At 40.9% G+C, this 15,966-nt stretch overlaps 1 protein-coding gene across 2 annotated transcripts in view; it reads left to right on the top strand.

Annotated features, from left to right (window-relative positions):
- The window catches only part of NDUFAF6 (NADH:ubiquinone oxidoreductase complex assembly factor 6), a 28,857-nt gene extending 14,045 nt beyond the window's left edge, over positions 1 to 14,812 (top strand). The window contains exons 6-10 of one of the 2 annotated variants that reach the window (XM_065399491.1): positions 3,452 to 3,585; positions 5,579 to 5,680; positions 12,716 to 12,772; positions 13,146 to 13,221; positions 14,754 to 14,812. In XM_065399491.1, coding sequence (XP_065255563.1) covers positions 3,452 to 3,585; positions 5,579 to 5,680; positions 12,716 to 12,772; positions 13,146 to 13,221; positions 14,754 to 14,812 — 428 coding nt within the window. Of the gene's footprint in view, positions 1 to 3,451; positions 3,586 to 5,578; positions 5,681 to 12,715; positions 12,773 to 13,145; positions 13,275 to 14,753 lie in introns of those variants that run through there. The other variant, XM_065399492.1, reaches the window with a different exon arrangement.
- The last annotated feature ends 1,154 nt before the right edge of the window (positions 14,813 to 15,966 follow it).

Below are 15,966 nucleotides of genomic sequence, written 5' to 3'. Positions count from 1 at the left end.
TATTGCAAGGTATTTATGTGCCAGATATGCTAAATATTCGTATGCTCCTTCATGCCTCGGCCACCATTCCAGAGATATGGATGCTGCAGTAGCTGCCAGGTCACCTGCATTCTGACTAACTGGAAGATCAAGCATCTCCTCACCACTCACATCCTCACTGGGGCCGGAAGGCTCACCGTGAACATTTGTGTCTATGTATCTCAGGAGAGCTCCTTCCTGCTTAGATAGAAAAGCTTCCTTTGCTTTTTGTCTTTTTCTGAATGCTGCCCCAGAGGGGTGTTTTCTTCTTTCACTCATGACTGCTGTTCTGTGCCAGCTACAGTAGCTCTCAACACTCAGTTGAAGGGGACAAATAAGCAGGCTGGTAGCAGGGCCTGAGTGAGGGTAGATATCAGCATCTTAAGGGCCTAACTGGCTCCTACTACTTCAGTTGACTGCCTGTTCTCCTCAAGAGGGTTCAGGGAAGCAGCAGGAAACAAGAACCTCCCTGAGAAGCTGGTGTTAATCAGTCCAGGCTCCTGGGGGTGCTAGAGAGATACATAAGAGGCTCCTCCTCCTCTCTCTCCCTGAAACTCCTGCTGCTTTCTGTTATTCCCTTTCACCTTTTCTCCTGCCTGCCTGTTATGTCTCTTATGCCCTCCAGCACAGCACTCCACCATCTCTCTGCACCTAGAGCAGAGAGAATACATATGCACCAGCAGCAGACACAATTTTCTACACTCTGGGTCCTAGTGGCGCCCCCCCCCCCCCCCCCCACAGTCTGGCACCTGAGGCAGCCGCCTCAGTTCGCCTCATGGTAAGGCCAGCCCTGAACATATTTGAACCCTGTTATCAGGACCCAGCTCCCAGTCTTCTTTTCTCAAGACTAAACATACCCAGTTTTTTTTAACCTTTCCTCAGAGGTCAGGTTTTCTAAACCTTGTATCATTTTTGTTGCTCTTCTCTGGACTCTCTCCAGCTGAGGCCTCACCAGTGCAGAGTAGAGCAGAACAATTATTCCTGTATCTCAGGGGTTCTCAAACTTCATTGCACTGCGACCCTCTTCTGACAACAAAAATTACTACATGACCCCGGGGGTAGAGGGGGAATCGAAGCCTGAGCCTGATGGAGCATCACTGCCCCGGGCATGAGGGCCAAAGCCTAAGTCCCACCAACCTGGGTGCAGGGACCCAAACCCAAACACAAGAGCTTCAGTCCCAGGCAGGGGGCCTGTAACCTGAGCCCCACCCAGGGCTGTATCTTATAACACTCCTGTTAATACACCCTTGAATGGTATTTGACATTTTTGTAACTGCATTGCATTGATAGCTCATATTCAATTTGTGATCCACTGTAACCCCCAGATCCTTTTCAGCAGTACTACTGCCTAGCCAGTTATTCCCAATTTTTTAGATGTGCATTTGAGTTTTTTCCTTCCTAAGTGTAGTACTTTGCACTTGTCTGTATTGATTGTCTTGTTGATTTCAGACCAATTCTCCAATTTATCAAGGTTACTTTGAATTCTAATCCTGTCCTCCAAAGTGTTTGCAATCTCCCATCTTAGTGTCATCTGCATATGTGATAAGCATGCTCTCCACACCATTATCCAAGCCATTAATGAAAACATTGAATAGTACTGGACCCAGGACAGACTCCTGCAGGACTCCACTGGATACACCCTCCCAATTTGACAGCAAATTATTTAAAACTACTCTTAGAACAGTTTTTCAACCAATTGTGCACCCACCTTATAGTAATTTCATCTAGACCACATTTCTCTAGTTTCTTACAAGAATGTCACGTGGTACCATGTCAATAGCCTTATTAAAATCAAGATATATCATGTCTACTGGTCCCCCCACCCCCCCATATCCGTTAGGCCAGTAACCCTGTCAAAGAAGGACATTGATTTGGCATAATTTGTTCTGAAAAATCCATGTTGACTATTATCCTCTAGGTGCTTACAAATTGATTGTTTAATAATTTGTTCCAGTATCTTTCCAGGTATCCAAGTGAGGCTGACTGGTCTGTAATTCCCCAGGTCCTCTTTGTTCCTATTTTTAAAGATATGGTATTATGTTTGCTCTTCTCCATCACTCTGGGATCTTACCTGTCCTCCATGAGTTCCTAAAAATAATTGCTAATGGTTCTGAGATTGTTTCAGATAGTTCCTTCATTACGCTAGGGTGAATTTCATCAGGCCCTGCCAGCTTGACTACATCTACCTTATCTTTAACCCATTCTTTCCCTATGCTAGCTTGTGTTCCAACCCCCTTGTTGTTAGTGTTAATTGTGTTAAGCGTCTGGTCACAATTAACTTTTTTAGTGAAGACTGAAACCAAATAGGTATTAAACACCTTAGCCTGCTTGATGTCATCCATTATTAGTTCTCCTTCCCGCTAGGTAGCGGACCTTCATTTTCCTCCGTCTTTCTTTTTCCTAATGTATTTCTAGAAACTTTTTATTGCCTTTTATGTTCCTTGCTAGGTGTAACTCATTTTGTGCCTTAGCTTTTCTGATTTTGCGCCTATGTTCTTGTGGTATTTTTTTGTACTCATCCTTAGCAATCTGTCCACATTTGTAGGATTCCTCTTTGATTTTCAGTTAATTAAAGAACTATATTGGCTTCTTACTATTTTTTCATCTTTCCTTCATGCCTGGATAGTTTGCTAATGTGCCTTTAATATTGTCTGTTTGAGAAACTACAGAAATCTGGGTGGTTCCCCATTTTCTGTTTTGGATATTTCTGTTATTTGTTCTAGAGATGCCTCATCCTTCATCTCCCGATTTGGAGGTCTACCTTGACATTGCTTCCCTTTCCCCCCCTCCATTTCAATTTCAGAATGTCGAAATGTTTTGTTTGATTTCAACATTTTCTACTAAAACAATTCAGTATTTCTGAATCAAATTTTTTTAGAAATGTCTGTTCTGCAAAAAAAAAATCAAAATTTCAAATTTTTGTCTAGATTTGGGACAAATCAAAAGTTGAAATGTTAGAATTTCCTTTGGGACAGAAATTCTGAATTTCACTTGGCTTTGCTTAGTATTTATTGCTGAAATTTTATTCCTGGTTTCTTGTTCACTAGGGGTAAGGGGTTGCACTGATGTACTAGGGTAAACTGTACCAGTGCAAGTCAGTTTTCACACTGGTGTAGTGTATCTGAAATAGGAGTTTGAACTGGTTTAGCTACATTGGTATAGCTACACGAGTGCAAAAAATGCATTGTAGACTAGCCCTAAGAGATGTCTCACTCCAGAATGTAGTAATCAGTCAGCTAGTTTACTAGCTTTCACCTGTGAGATTAGGTCTCAAGGACAAGCTGTGAACATATGCTGTTTGAGGCAAATATATTCTTAACAGCTGTAATATGAAAGTTGTGTAGTTTCTGCTCATGAGACTTGTTAATATGTTACACTCAGGCTATTCTATGGTTGGTTATGTGGTTTTTAACCTTTATTTCTGAAAATACAGGTGTGCGGGATATCCATGCAGACCATGCAGCCAGTCACATTGGGAAAGCACAAGGCATTGTCACCTGTTTAAGAGCAACTCCGTATCATAGTAAAAGACGAAAGGTCTTTCTTCCTATGGACATTTGTATGTTGGTAAGAAAGTATAGACTGGGAACAAACAATATAGTATCTCTAACTACATCTCTCAGCTTTAGATAGATAGTATTTTCTGTTAGACCAGAAAGTAAATGTCGAAGACCCTAGTTGCTATTAGTAGAAGGTTCACTTCCTGTGGCTTGCAGTACCCCCAGCATGCTCTTTCAGTGATGGGGCTTTTCTTGGTCTTGTTGCTTTGCTTCTTTTGGGAGGTATGATTAGAGTGATTTTTTTTATTTATTTTAGTACTAGCTCACTGAAATTTTTTAGTACTAAAATGCAATTCAGTAGCATTTTAGGATTTTTCTTCATGTGCAGAAATACACATGGAATGGGAATCAATTCCTTCCTCCCAGCGCTCAATTTTCTAGTGTTGTTCCCTTTTTTCAGAATGAGCTCCCTAGCCTTCTCTTTGCTGTGCTATGGTCATACTCTTGCTTTTTCTGTGCAACTCAATAGTAACTACAAGTATTTGCTCACTCATTGCTATAGCATGTGGGGTCTAGTTGTACAATTTGAGAGAAAACACCTAACTGGCACTGGAATTCAGCAGCCCTTACGCTAACAGGTAATTGTCAGTGACACAAGGATTAAAACACAAGTTTCCCATTAATGTTCAAATGAGTCTGTGGCTAAATCTATAGACATAGGCATTGAATATTTATTTAATAATTTATCTGTTTGCATTTTCAAATTATGACATCATTCTCATTGCTCTTATATAAATCCATCTAATTGTGGCAGTGCTTAAGTCACATGCACTAGTCTTCTAGGAATATCATTTAAATGTGAATTAATATCCTTGATTTGCAAGTTTTGGTTGTTTGTGTAGAATAATGAAGAGCTCCAAATTTGATAACCTTTGGCTTTGCTTTCCTGCTAGGTCAGTATTATGTGAATGGCACAGAAGCATAAAATGGCTGATACGTCCATCCCAAACAGTAACTCATGATGGGGGCTGATTAGGGCCTTCCAACTTTCATATCTTTGTTTCAATATAACTTAATATCATATACCCAGGTACACATACACACACCCACACAGAATTGTGCTTGTCCCTGCCATCACAGCCATAGTCATGTGACTGAAACTTTTCAGTCATCGGTGGGTGTAGGAGATGGGTGCAAAGGTAATCTCCCTCTTACCCAGACTGAGAGTGTTGCAGAGACAAGAGGTATCTTGGCAGCTAGTCAGAGTCACCAGATTGCTCTTGAATCCATATCCTCTGTGTGGCTTTGTCTTCACTATAAAATTTTACCATATTCAATCAGCCTTGTGAATAAGTAAGTTAGTTGACATGATGCTGATCAAAACTTGTCTTAGTCTGCATTAACCACAGTGTCATTGTCACCATTGTGTCACCTAATTCAATTCTCCATAAGTGTTCAAACATGGTACCATTTGTAGTATAGACAGGAGCGCCGCCAGCTTTTCTGCCACCCTAGGTGGCGGAAGGTCCCGCCCCGAAATGCCGCCCCCCACAGAGGCGTCGGAAGGTCCTGCCGCCGAAATACCGCCGCGGTCGCCGCCCCCAAATTGTAGCACGCTAGGCGACCGCTTAGGTCACCTAATGGGTTGCGCCGGCCCTGAGTATAGACCAGCCCTATGACAATACCTTTCTTCATGGACCAGCTGTTTTTCCGGTTAAGCCGTAACTTTTTCCTTTACCCTGCTTAGCCTCAGTTGATTGATTTTTTTTTTTTAACTTGACATGCAAGAAGTTGATTTCAGATTACCAGAATTTAAATTCTAGCTCAGTTATCCCTAGTTACTACAAAGTATTCAGAGAGTCAGTTTATGCAAAGACTGAGTTAGTTACTCTTTCCTGTCTTTTCCTTCACTGAGCTTTGCTTCCTACTGACTACTTTAAAAATATGCATAAACATTTTTCAGATTTTTGATTGTAGTCTGGCTGCCAGGCAGGCTTCTGGCTTTCCTACTCTCTTGTTAAGCAGAAATGGGTGTTTTGTTTTTTACTCCTCACTCTCAGCATGGAGTTTCGCAAGAAGATTTCATAAGAGCCAATCAAGAGAAAAATGTGAGAGATGTAATTTACAACATTGCCAGCCAGGCGCACGTTCATCTAGAACATGTGAGCTTCCTCTTTTCTTGTTGATCGCATATAATCAATTTTCATGTTAAGAAGTGTTGTCAAAATGTGGTGGTGTTTTGTTGGGCACCTTATTTATTGCATCAAATATTTTAAAAACACTTTTACCTTCATGTAGAAGATCAATCTCCCAGCCTATTCAGTCCTGGGTGCCTATGCTGAAAGTGATCATAAAAGTGATGATTGCAATTACATTGAGGAGTACAGCCTTGTAGTGTTAAACTGATTGGTCCTTTGAGTTGGCGAATAAACCCACCAAAAAACTTATTCTAAAACAATAAAATAATTTTTGAATGGAGGTTCTCTTTATGGTAACACACTTACAGCTATCCCTATATAGATAAATTCATGCATGTGTGTATAACTACTGACTGAAAGCTTTTGCACATACAGTAGAACCTCAGAGTTATGAAGACCTCAGGAATGGAGGTTGTTCATAACTCTGAACAAAACATTTTGGCTGTTCTTTCAAAAATTTACAACTGAATATTAACTTAATACAGCTTGAAACTTTACTGTGCAAAATAAAAATGCTGCTTTTAACCATCTTAATTTAAATGAAACAAGCACAGAAAGAGTTTCCTTATCTTGTCAAATCTTTTTTTTAAACATTCTGGTTTTTTAGTGGTTTATGTGTAACCCAGTGCTGTACTGTATTTGCATTTTTATTTTTTTGGTCTCTGCTACTGCCTGATTGTGTACTTCCAGTTCCAAATGAGGGGTGTGGTTGACTGGTCAGTTTGTAACTCTGGTGTTCATAACTCTGAGGTTCTATTGTATGTCATTATGAGATGTAGGATATGCAAGGGTGTGCCTGCACAGATCAGATTCCAGGATCACAGCCATAGACATAGTGCCAAACTTTTTTTTCCCTGGAAACTACCTACTATATGCATAGTGAGCTACACCAGCAATGTTTCTCTGGTTTTGTTTTTGCCCCACAGCCAGTCTAATTGGGATCACTGTTTCAAACTTCAGTATTTGTGCAATGGCTTTATCACAGGTTGTTATTCACATGGATCAATTAGTGGATCTGAACTTAAGAAGCCACACTGAGACCTACTCTTTACCTCTCTGTTGCTATAAATATTGAAAATAAAACATACGGGCTATGCTTATAAAAAGCACTTTGGTACATACTACATAAGCACTTGTACATTTCCCCATTTCTCCAGAAAATATAAATAGTACAAGAAGTGCTTTTAACCAGATGTTACAACAATCTCTCTCTCTGTGTGTATACATTTAATTAATTAATTGCATTAAAAAACTACATTAAAAGAACATTAAGGTGCAAAGACAAGCTCTCAAAAGTTAAATGCCAGAATTAAGGTTGCCTGTGCAACCTTAGTTCAGCCCCCTTGTGCTTATGCATTGTGATATTCTTTAATTACATAATTATACATAATGACATCCTTTCCCCCCCCACAGCATCCCTGCCTCATTTAATGAATGAGTCTTCAATATTTCTTTTTATCCTTCACAGTTGGCGTGTGCCACCAGGCCTTATTTAGCACCATCCAAACGCTGCACTAATTACAAAATTATTAACTCCCTCATGGGAATTTTTATGGTGCTCTCACTATAGTATCTGAATACATCACAACATCTCTGTGAGATGATGATTGATTATTACTACAGCTGGGCAACAGAGGCACATAAAGATTAAGGTCAGAATTGTCAAGTGTCCACTAATTTTGGTTGTCCAATTTGAAACAACTAGGTCTTGATTTTTCAGAGTGTTTGGTATTTCCTAACATTTCCTAAGTTTTGCGTGCTTGACTTTGCAACCTTAAAATTCTTCTTAGGATTTTTGCATATAATTTCCTAACTTTAAAAAAAAAAAAAGCTGACCCCAAGAATTCTACCATTTGGAACCATGTTAACCCCCACTTTGGGTCATCAGCACAGTTCAGACCATTGGAACTAACAGTCACTGGTAGCAGTAGTGGGTTGTTATCCTGTGGGCTGGTCCATACTAATCCCCCACTTCGAACAAAGATACGCAACTTCAGCTACGTTAATCACGTAGCTGAAGTCGAACTTTCTTAATTTGAACTTACTGCGGGTCCACACGCGGCAGGCAGGCTCCCCTGTCGACTCCGCGTACTCCTCTCGCGGAGCAGGAGTACCGGCATCGACGGCGAGCACTTCCGGGATCGATCCGGGTTCGATTTATCGCGTCTAGACAAGACATGATAAATCGATCCCAGAAGATCAATTGCTTACTGCCGGACCCGGAGGTAAGTATAGACGTACCCTTTATCTGGACCAGTCACTAGAGGGAGGATGAGATGCTTGTTTTTGCCGGTGGATTTCACAGGTATTTGCTGACAGCAGAGGAATGGAGAGATTTAGGATGCCAAGGTTCAATTCCAGGTTTTGCAAGGGAGTGTCTTAGTGTTTATGAGGGGTTTGGGGTGCAGGCTGCCCCGGGGCTGTGGTGGGAAGAGAGGGTTCCCCCAAGCCTGCCTGGGCTGGGCCAGGCCAAGGGAGGGGCTCCTCGCTCCGGCTGGGCTGGGCAAGGGGAGGGGCTCCTCTCCCTGCTGCGGCAGGTCCGCACTGGGGCTGCCGGGGAGGGGCTTCTATCCCCGCCGCAGCCCTGGGCCCTTGCGCGGGGCTTAATAGGCAGCTGCACGGAAACTTGGGTAGAGTTAATTTACTCATTTAATTTACTGATCACTGGTTGGTCTTTCCATGACTAGACTAAGGCCTGGTCTACACTACCAAGTTAGGTCAATGTAAGCTGCCTTGTGTTGACCTAGTTGTGCATGTATCTACACTTAAATTTGTCTCCCACCAATGTAAACTCTGAGAAAGTACTGCGGTCGATGCAGTGCGAATGTAGACGCTGTGTTACCTATGTTGACCCTAACAGTCCTCCAGCAGCTGTTCTACAATGCCCAACACTGACTGCTCTGGTCACAGTTGAGAAGTCCACTGCCTGGGTGTCAGAGACTGGAAGTTCCTCCCCTTAAAACCCTACAAATTTTTTAAATGCCTTTTCATGATTGTCCATATTGGCGAGCACACCTAGCAGCTCTCCATTATTGTGTGCAGCTGCCCAGCTGACCATGCAGGCTACGCGTTCCAGACGCACTCCAGCCTGGAATGGACAGGAGGGTCTCCTATTGGGTCTCCTGGGCCTGTGGGGAGAAGAGGCTGTGCAACTATGGCTATGGACTAGCTGTAGAAACATGGACATCTATGAGCAGATTGCTGAGGGGAAGCAGGAAAAGAGATATGATAGGAATCGACAGCAGGACTGTGTGAAAGCAAAGGAACTGTGTCAGGCATATCATAAGACCAGGGAGGCCAATAGTCAATCCTGTGCTTAGCTGCCACTCTTACAAGGAGCTGCATGCCATACTTGGTGGGACATGCAACTGGGAGGTCCAGCTCTGCCATGAGCCAGGACATGTTTGAGACTCCATCGCAGTCCAGTTGATCCTGGCAGTCGAGCATGGGTGAGTCTGATGGGAAGGAACCTTGGGTAAGTGTATACGTTTTTCCTATTACAGGGATGGCACCTCCCAACTTAGCAGAACACAGCTATTGACTTTTCATTAATTTACTCGTACTAGAAGAAATAGCGGTACAACAAAGAAAGGTAGAGTTATCTGCTTTTCATTCCCCTGTAGAGTTAGGTAAGGGGGGCCACAACATATACTGGAGAACGTCTGGTGGTAGCGAAAGTACCCAGTTAGTTGTTATGGTACACTATGCCACAACTCATAGGATTAGTGATAAATACAGTGTAATAATCATATATGTACAGCAAGCACCACAAAATTAATAGGTGCATTGACAATGTTATATTAATAGATGTGTACCAAGTACCACACAATTCCTAACAGGTCTTCAGACTGCAGGGCCAGCTAGAGCAAAATCCACAGTAATGTGTTGTGGTGTATTGCCAATAAAGTCCTCTTTCAAAGCATCCCTGAGCGGTTTTGCTCTGTGCCTTGAGAGTAAATAATGCCAGTGCCCCTCCAATCTACCAAAAGCACATTAAACTGTCGTTTTTCACCTGCTGAGCTGGTAGTTGAGTCTTTCCTTGTTGCTGTTTAGGTGGCCAGCATATGGCTTAATGAACAAGGGGTATCCTGGCTCCCGAAGGATCACTGTTAGCATTTCAACATCGCCAATGGTAATTTGCTGGTCAGGAAAGAAAGTCTGGGCTTGTAACTTTCTGAAAAGTCCTGTGTTCTTAAAGATGCGAGTGTCATGCACTTGCCTGACAGGACAACATTGATGTCAGTGAAGTGTCCCTAGTGATGCACCAGCGCTTGCATAATCACAAAAAATAGGCCTTTCTGTTGTACTCTGTGGCACGGTGGTCTGGTGCCAAAATAGGAATATGTGTGCTGTCTATTGCTCCACTGCAGTTCAGGAACTCCACTGCTGCAAATCCATCCACTATGTCCTGCATATTGCTGAGAGTCTCAGTTCTGCATAGCAGGAGATGATTAATGGCCCTGCACACTTGTATGACAACCACTCCCACAGTGGATTTTTCAACTCCAACATGATTTCCCACTGACTAGTATCAATCCAGCGTTGCAAGTTTCCATAACATGGTAGCCACTTGCTTTTCCACTGTCAGCGCAGTTCTCATTCTGGTGTCCCTACACTGGAGGGCTGGGGCAAGCTCGGCACACTGATCCCTGAATGTGGCCTTGCGTGTCCGAAAGTTCGGCTCATCATCCCAAGCTGCATTAGGATGCAATCCCACCAGCCAGTGCACCTTTCTCGGGCCCAGAAGCAGTGTTCCACTGCTTGCAGCTGCTCTATGAACACCACCAACCATCTTGAATGGTTCTATGTCCTACAGCAATATGTCCACCAGGAAATTGTGATGTTTCTCCTGGCTCCTCTTGTGGCTCTGCAGATATTGGAGGATCATGCATCCTGTGCATGCAATGCTTATGACAATACCGCAGGCTCCGTAGTTCTGTCAGAGATGGCAGATGGTGACAAGTCCCATGTGGGTTTGTGAGATTTTCATAATAGGCACACCAGTTCTGGGATAGAGGTGGAGAAAGTAGCATAATAGGAACTGCACCCTGCAGTCCCAGTCACCCTGCATGACTTGTTTGTGCCCCACTGTGCATTGCACCGTCTTTTGGGAAGTGTTGGCACTGGATGGGGGCGAGTTGTACACTGGCATACTTACCCATAGTGCACTGCATTGTGCATCGACACAAACACTCCTTGTGAGTGCACACACTGCCAACACAAGGAGTCAGGTATGCACGTTCACAAGCAACATAATAACTGTGGCGGCTTTATGCCAATGTGACCTGTGCCGGCAAGTTTTGTAGTGTAGACATGCCCTAAGTGATGTGATATGCTCCTGCAATGACAGTTACTGCAGATACTGAGGGAGTGTTAAATTTATAACCAGTAGAGGGCAAAATAAGCTGTTGAAGAGAGTAATTTTCTTTAAAAGCTTTGTGATTAAAATACAATGAAAACAATCAAAATTGTATTGAATACAAGTGAAAGTTCTGTTGCAAAGGCAGTCCCTTTTAACAATCTTAAGTCCTGCTGACACCTTTTTTATTTTCTTTTTAAAAATATAGTTCTATTCTGAAATGTAACTCTGGAAAGATGGCTTCTGTTGTTTCTTTGTATGCTTCTCAATTGCTCAACATCAAATGTGCTCAGTTTACCAAGCAAAAAGATGTTTTTCTAACTGTCAGCCTTGCAAGACATGGGAAAGTCAAGCTGGATCCTTTTCTGGCTCATGCATCATGACCAGTAAATATAACCAACAAAAGTGTATTGTAGGTTTAGTTAAGGGTGAACTTAACCCCGCAAAATGGGGGGGGGGGGGGGGGGATTGTCCTTTATTTCTCCTGTTTAACCTCCAAGGTTAAAATAAAAAATCCTGCTCTTTGGAATATTTAAGGGGATATTCCTTTCAGTTGAGGGATGTTAAAGCTGTAGTTCAAGATTCAGCCTATTACTATTCCATTCTGTTTGTCCAGTTCTCCAGGGGGCTATTTAGAAAAAACAGGGAATTCAATCATTGATATTCTTGGTATTTTTAAAGTTAAAAAAGCAGAACAAATGTTTTTGGAAAAAAACATTGATCCTGTATTTATAAATAAAGAAATATTAAAGGACAATTTTTTCTTTGTGGTTTTTCTTTTAGGTTCAATGAACTGTATACCTTGATTTAAAAATAATGCAACTGCAGTTTATGCTCCAGTCCTGCAGTCAGATCTGTTGTCTCAGACCCCCACAGCCATGCAGAGCCCCATAGAAATCAGTGGGGCTTTGCCCAGACCCAGTGGTCTGAGCTAGTGGATCTGATTGCAGCATTGGAACCTAAGGCTATGTCTACACTACAGATACTACAGCTACAGTGCTACAGCTGTTCTGTGGTGGTGCCATAGTATAGATACTTGATACAGTGAGGGAAGTGTTTTTTTCATTGCTGTAGTTACAGCTGGTAGTTATGTCGATGGAAGAATTCTTCCAACTACCTAGTGGTGTCTACACCAAGGCGTAGGTTGGCTCTGTCTCTCTCAGGGGTGTGAATTTTTTGTACTGCTGAGTGACATAGCCAGGTCAACTTAAGTTTTTGGTGTAGACCTGCCCCAAGTTATTAATTCTTATGATGTGGAGACCAGAAGTCAGCCCCCCACCCCCCTCTCGTACATTGCTAACAGGAATAAAAGTATTAAAACAAGCAGAACACATGGGGAGCAGATATGTGGAATAAAAATATACCAGTTTACCTACAGTTTAAGCCTGCGAAAAGGCACAGGAATGGTAACAGGCATCTCACAATATTAGACACTTGGTTTTGTAATTACTTCTATATATGCTGAAGGATGGTGCTTGGTTTTTTATATAAAGAAAGTTGTACTCTTCATTGCAGTATATTCAAATGTGAAAGATTTAAGCTCATAAGTGTTGCCAGTTTGAGCCATAAAACTCAGTATTTGAAATTCACTCTGACATGATAACTTCCCTACTCAATATTTTTTTTCCTTCTCCTTTCAGGCTAGGTCTTTCAGTAAAAATGTTCCTGTTAAAGCGTTTCCTGCCTTTCTCTATACAGTAAGTGTGATAACAGTGCACTCTTTAAGTGGTGAAGTAATTTGTGACTAGTTTAAATTTCTGAATGGTAATGCACCAAGTTAATTGTTAATTAGTAATAGTTTTTTTTTATTTCAATGAGAGTCCTTGGTGCTTAATACATCTGAAAATTATGCCACCTAATTAGGTGCCTAAATATAGATTCAGATGTCTAACTGACCAATAGTTTTATTTTCTATTTTTTAAGGACACAATTTCTCAAAAGGGTTTCCATGTATTCATAGACTGTCAAGAATGGTTTAGATGTTTATAAAATAATATTTCATATACTGCTGTTTGTATCTGATAGCTATTTGTGTACGTTATACATACTAAACCTTTTTTTCTTTTCTAGGTTGCTTTAGAGGATTATTTATATAAAATACAGAAAGTAGATTTCAACATATTCCATCCAAGCTTACATAAGAAGAGTACGTTACTACCATTGTATTTATATATTAGATCCTGGGGAAAAAAATATTAAAAATAGACTTAACATGTCAGACTGAGTACTGCTTTTTTTAAACTGATAATTTTATAGAAATGTTTTTGTTAAATAAGCAATTTTGTTATACATTCTGTGAACTATTCTTAATTGGAAGTAACATATGAGCATGACCTGTAGCTATTAACTTGCTGATCATAGGAAAAGCTTGTTCTGGTCAGTAAATTAGGCAGATGTGATTTGGCAGACACATAGATATGAACTGTTCTAAGGTTACTCTTGTAGTCATTTTTTTGTAATAACCACACTTATTATTTACTTGAAGCCAAATTTTACTTGGGATAATCCCCCATTAATATTATTTACTATTTATTCCTGGCAGCATATGCTATCTGCTAAATGCTTTCCTAACATAAAAGAAGACCTGATTCCTGCGCAAAAGAGCTTACAATCGATACTCTCGTATTCAGCTAAGCAACATTATTTAGTATTTTACAAATTACACATTACACAAAGCAACATTTCTTGTGTATGCCATTGGTTTGACGGCACCACCACTTAAATCCTTCTCGATGCCTTCATCTTGTCCCCAAGTCCTTGCTCTTGAGTCCCCACATGGGCAGAAACCTGCTTCTGAGATATGCTGGATGTTGACACTTCCAACTCTCGATGGAGTTCCTCCATATTTCAATGGGAATTGTTAGGTGCTCAGCATCTCTAAAGATAACAACCTAAATGCTCAATATTTCTGATATTTGTTTTCTTTCATAAAATCGTGCTTCTTAATGTCCATTTTTGTTTGTTGCACAAATCCTGTAGTTTCCTTTGCTATCATCCTTTTCCTGTTGCATAGATATTTTGCATTTAGAGGTTTTTCTTTCTTTCTTTTTTTTTTTTAAATCAGGATTAATCTCCCCAGATGCTTGGTTGCATAACAAGATCCTGTGTTTTTTATTGCACAGTGCTACATAATGAATTTCTGAGAGCATGAGCCTTAGCTTTTTCTGTCACAGGATCTGTTACTATGGAGGAAACTTTGGGAATCCAATATTAAACATTTAAAACAATTCCATTGAATGAAAGACTAAAGCTGTGCTTCTTACCTTGATTATATTTTCAATGATACAGGTATTTATCAGTCTTGCAGTTCACTATTTCTGAATGAGAAATTTCAATTTGAAGCAGTTTCTTTCAGGACTTTCTCTTGACTCTGTATTCTGTGTTGTTACAAATGCAGTAAGCAAAGTCGGCATGAAAGTAAAAAGGCATCTTGGGCATTATGCTGTCATGTATGAATACACTGGATTCTTCCTCCCAGGACTAGAAGTCAGGAAATCTTAAAGGTTCAGTATTGCGATCACCATCCCTTCAGTCAACTAGCTCATCATTGCTGTTTTTGAATCTGCCAAAAGGGTCTGCTTAAAAAAATAGTTACTGTTGCCACCACAGTGCTCCCTAATGCGCTACTAACAGGCCAGCAACACATTTTCTCTGATTTGTTCTGTTTTTTTTTTATAGAAAGCATTACAACTGGCTCATCCTGCAATTGGTCCACAACCGTCTTCCTAGCATGCTGAGTCAGGGCAATAGAAGCAGCCCTATCTGTCTTTCATTAAGAGGAGTCTCTCTAGAAAGTTGAAATGCAGCAGGAAACTGATACAGTAACTTAGTGCTGAGTGGGAGAAGACAGGAAAAACCCAGCAGTATAGCCAACCTATAAGTTGTTAAAACTGAACACGTGGCTTGGAAGCAGAGCAATGCCTTGCTTCAGTGCTGGATCTGAGGAGAGTTGACTGCCATAGCTACAGAAGAATCAATCAAAGGGCTAATCTGTGCTAATGTTGGTAACCATGTGATATAGTGAATGGCTAGCATACTGGTAGAGAAAGCTTGTCAGTGAATTAGTAAAAAGAGTATGGAATAAATCAGTTAGTGTTCTGTTTGGTCACATGAGAGTTTATGGTGACCTTAGAGAATAAAGCAACATGCGGAATCACAAATGGCAGTAGGCTTTTTTTAATCATACAATTTATTTTATCTCCTGTATACCCTTTAGGAGACCATTTTCCCCTTTCAAGTGCATGCATAACTCTGGTTTTAGGAATGATGTGTGTGCATGGAGTTGAGAATATGCCCTAAAATAATTTAAGTACCTCTCAACCTCAGTACAGATCTTAATTTGCCAATGCCCCACCATATATCCTATCGTTTATTGCTTGTAATCATGGCCATCAGAATTGGTGACTGAAAATAAATCTTTTTCCTTATATAATGTAAATTAATCCCACATTCGTGGGATTAGAGTCTTTCTATTGTTAGTTATGTTCTGGATTTCTCACTTAAATATTTTCTCATATTTGTGCAGTTTATGAGAGATATGAACAACCAGCTGATTTGGTGTTGGTACTTCAGTAGACTAATTGGGGGACATTTTCAAAGACACAAATAGTGATAACTGCCATTAATGCCTTTGAAAAACTCTTCCATTGCCTGTTGACTAGTTAGCATAAAATGACTGATCTGGTTGCTCAAATTCTGTTTTGATTCTGGAAGTGAATGGTACAAAAGCAATAGGTTGCATGTCTTTGTTTCAATGGCTGCAAAAATTAATCTTCTGGTCATATAATTTATTCCTTGAAGGCCCAGTCATAGAATCATAGGACTGGAAGGGACCTCAATAGATCATCTAGTTCAGTCCCCTGCACTCAAGGCAGGATAATATAATAATTAG

The sequence above is a fragment of the Emys orbicularis genome, chromosome 2, assembly GCF_028017835.1.
Source record: "Emys orbicularis isolate rEmyOrb1 chromosome 2, rEmyOrb1.hap1, whole genome shotgun sequence".
Lineage (NCBI taxonomy): Eukaryota > Metazoa > Chordata > Testudines > Emydidae > Emys > Emys orbicularis.
The sequence above is the reverse complement of the archived record's forward strand: the minus strand, read 5'-3'. Positions and strand labels throughout refer to the sequence as shown.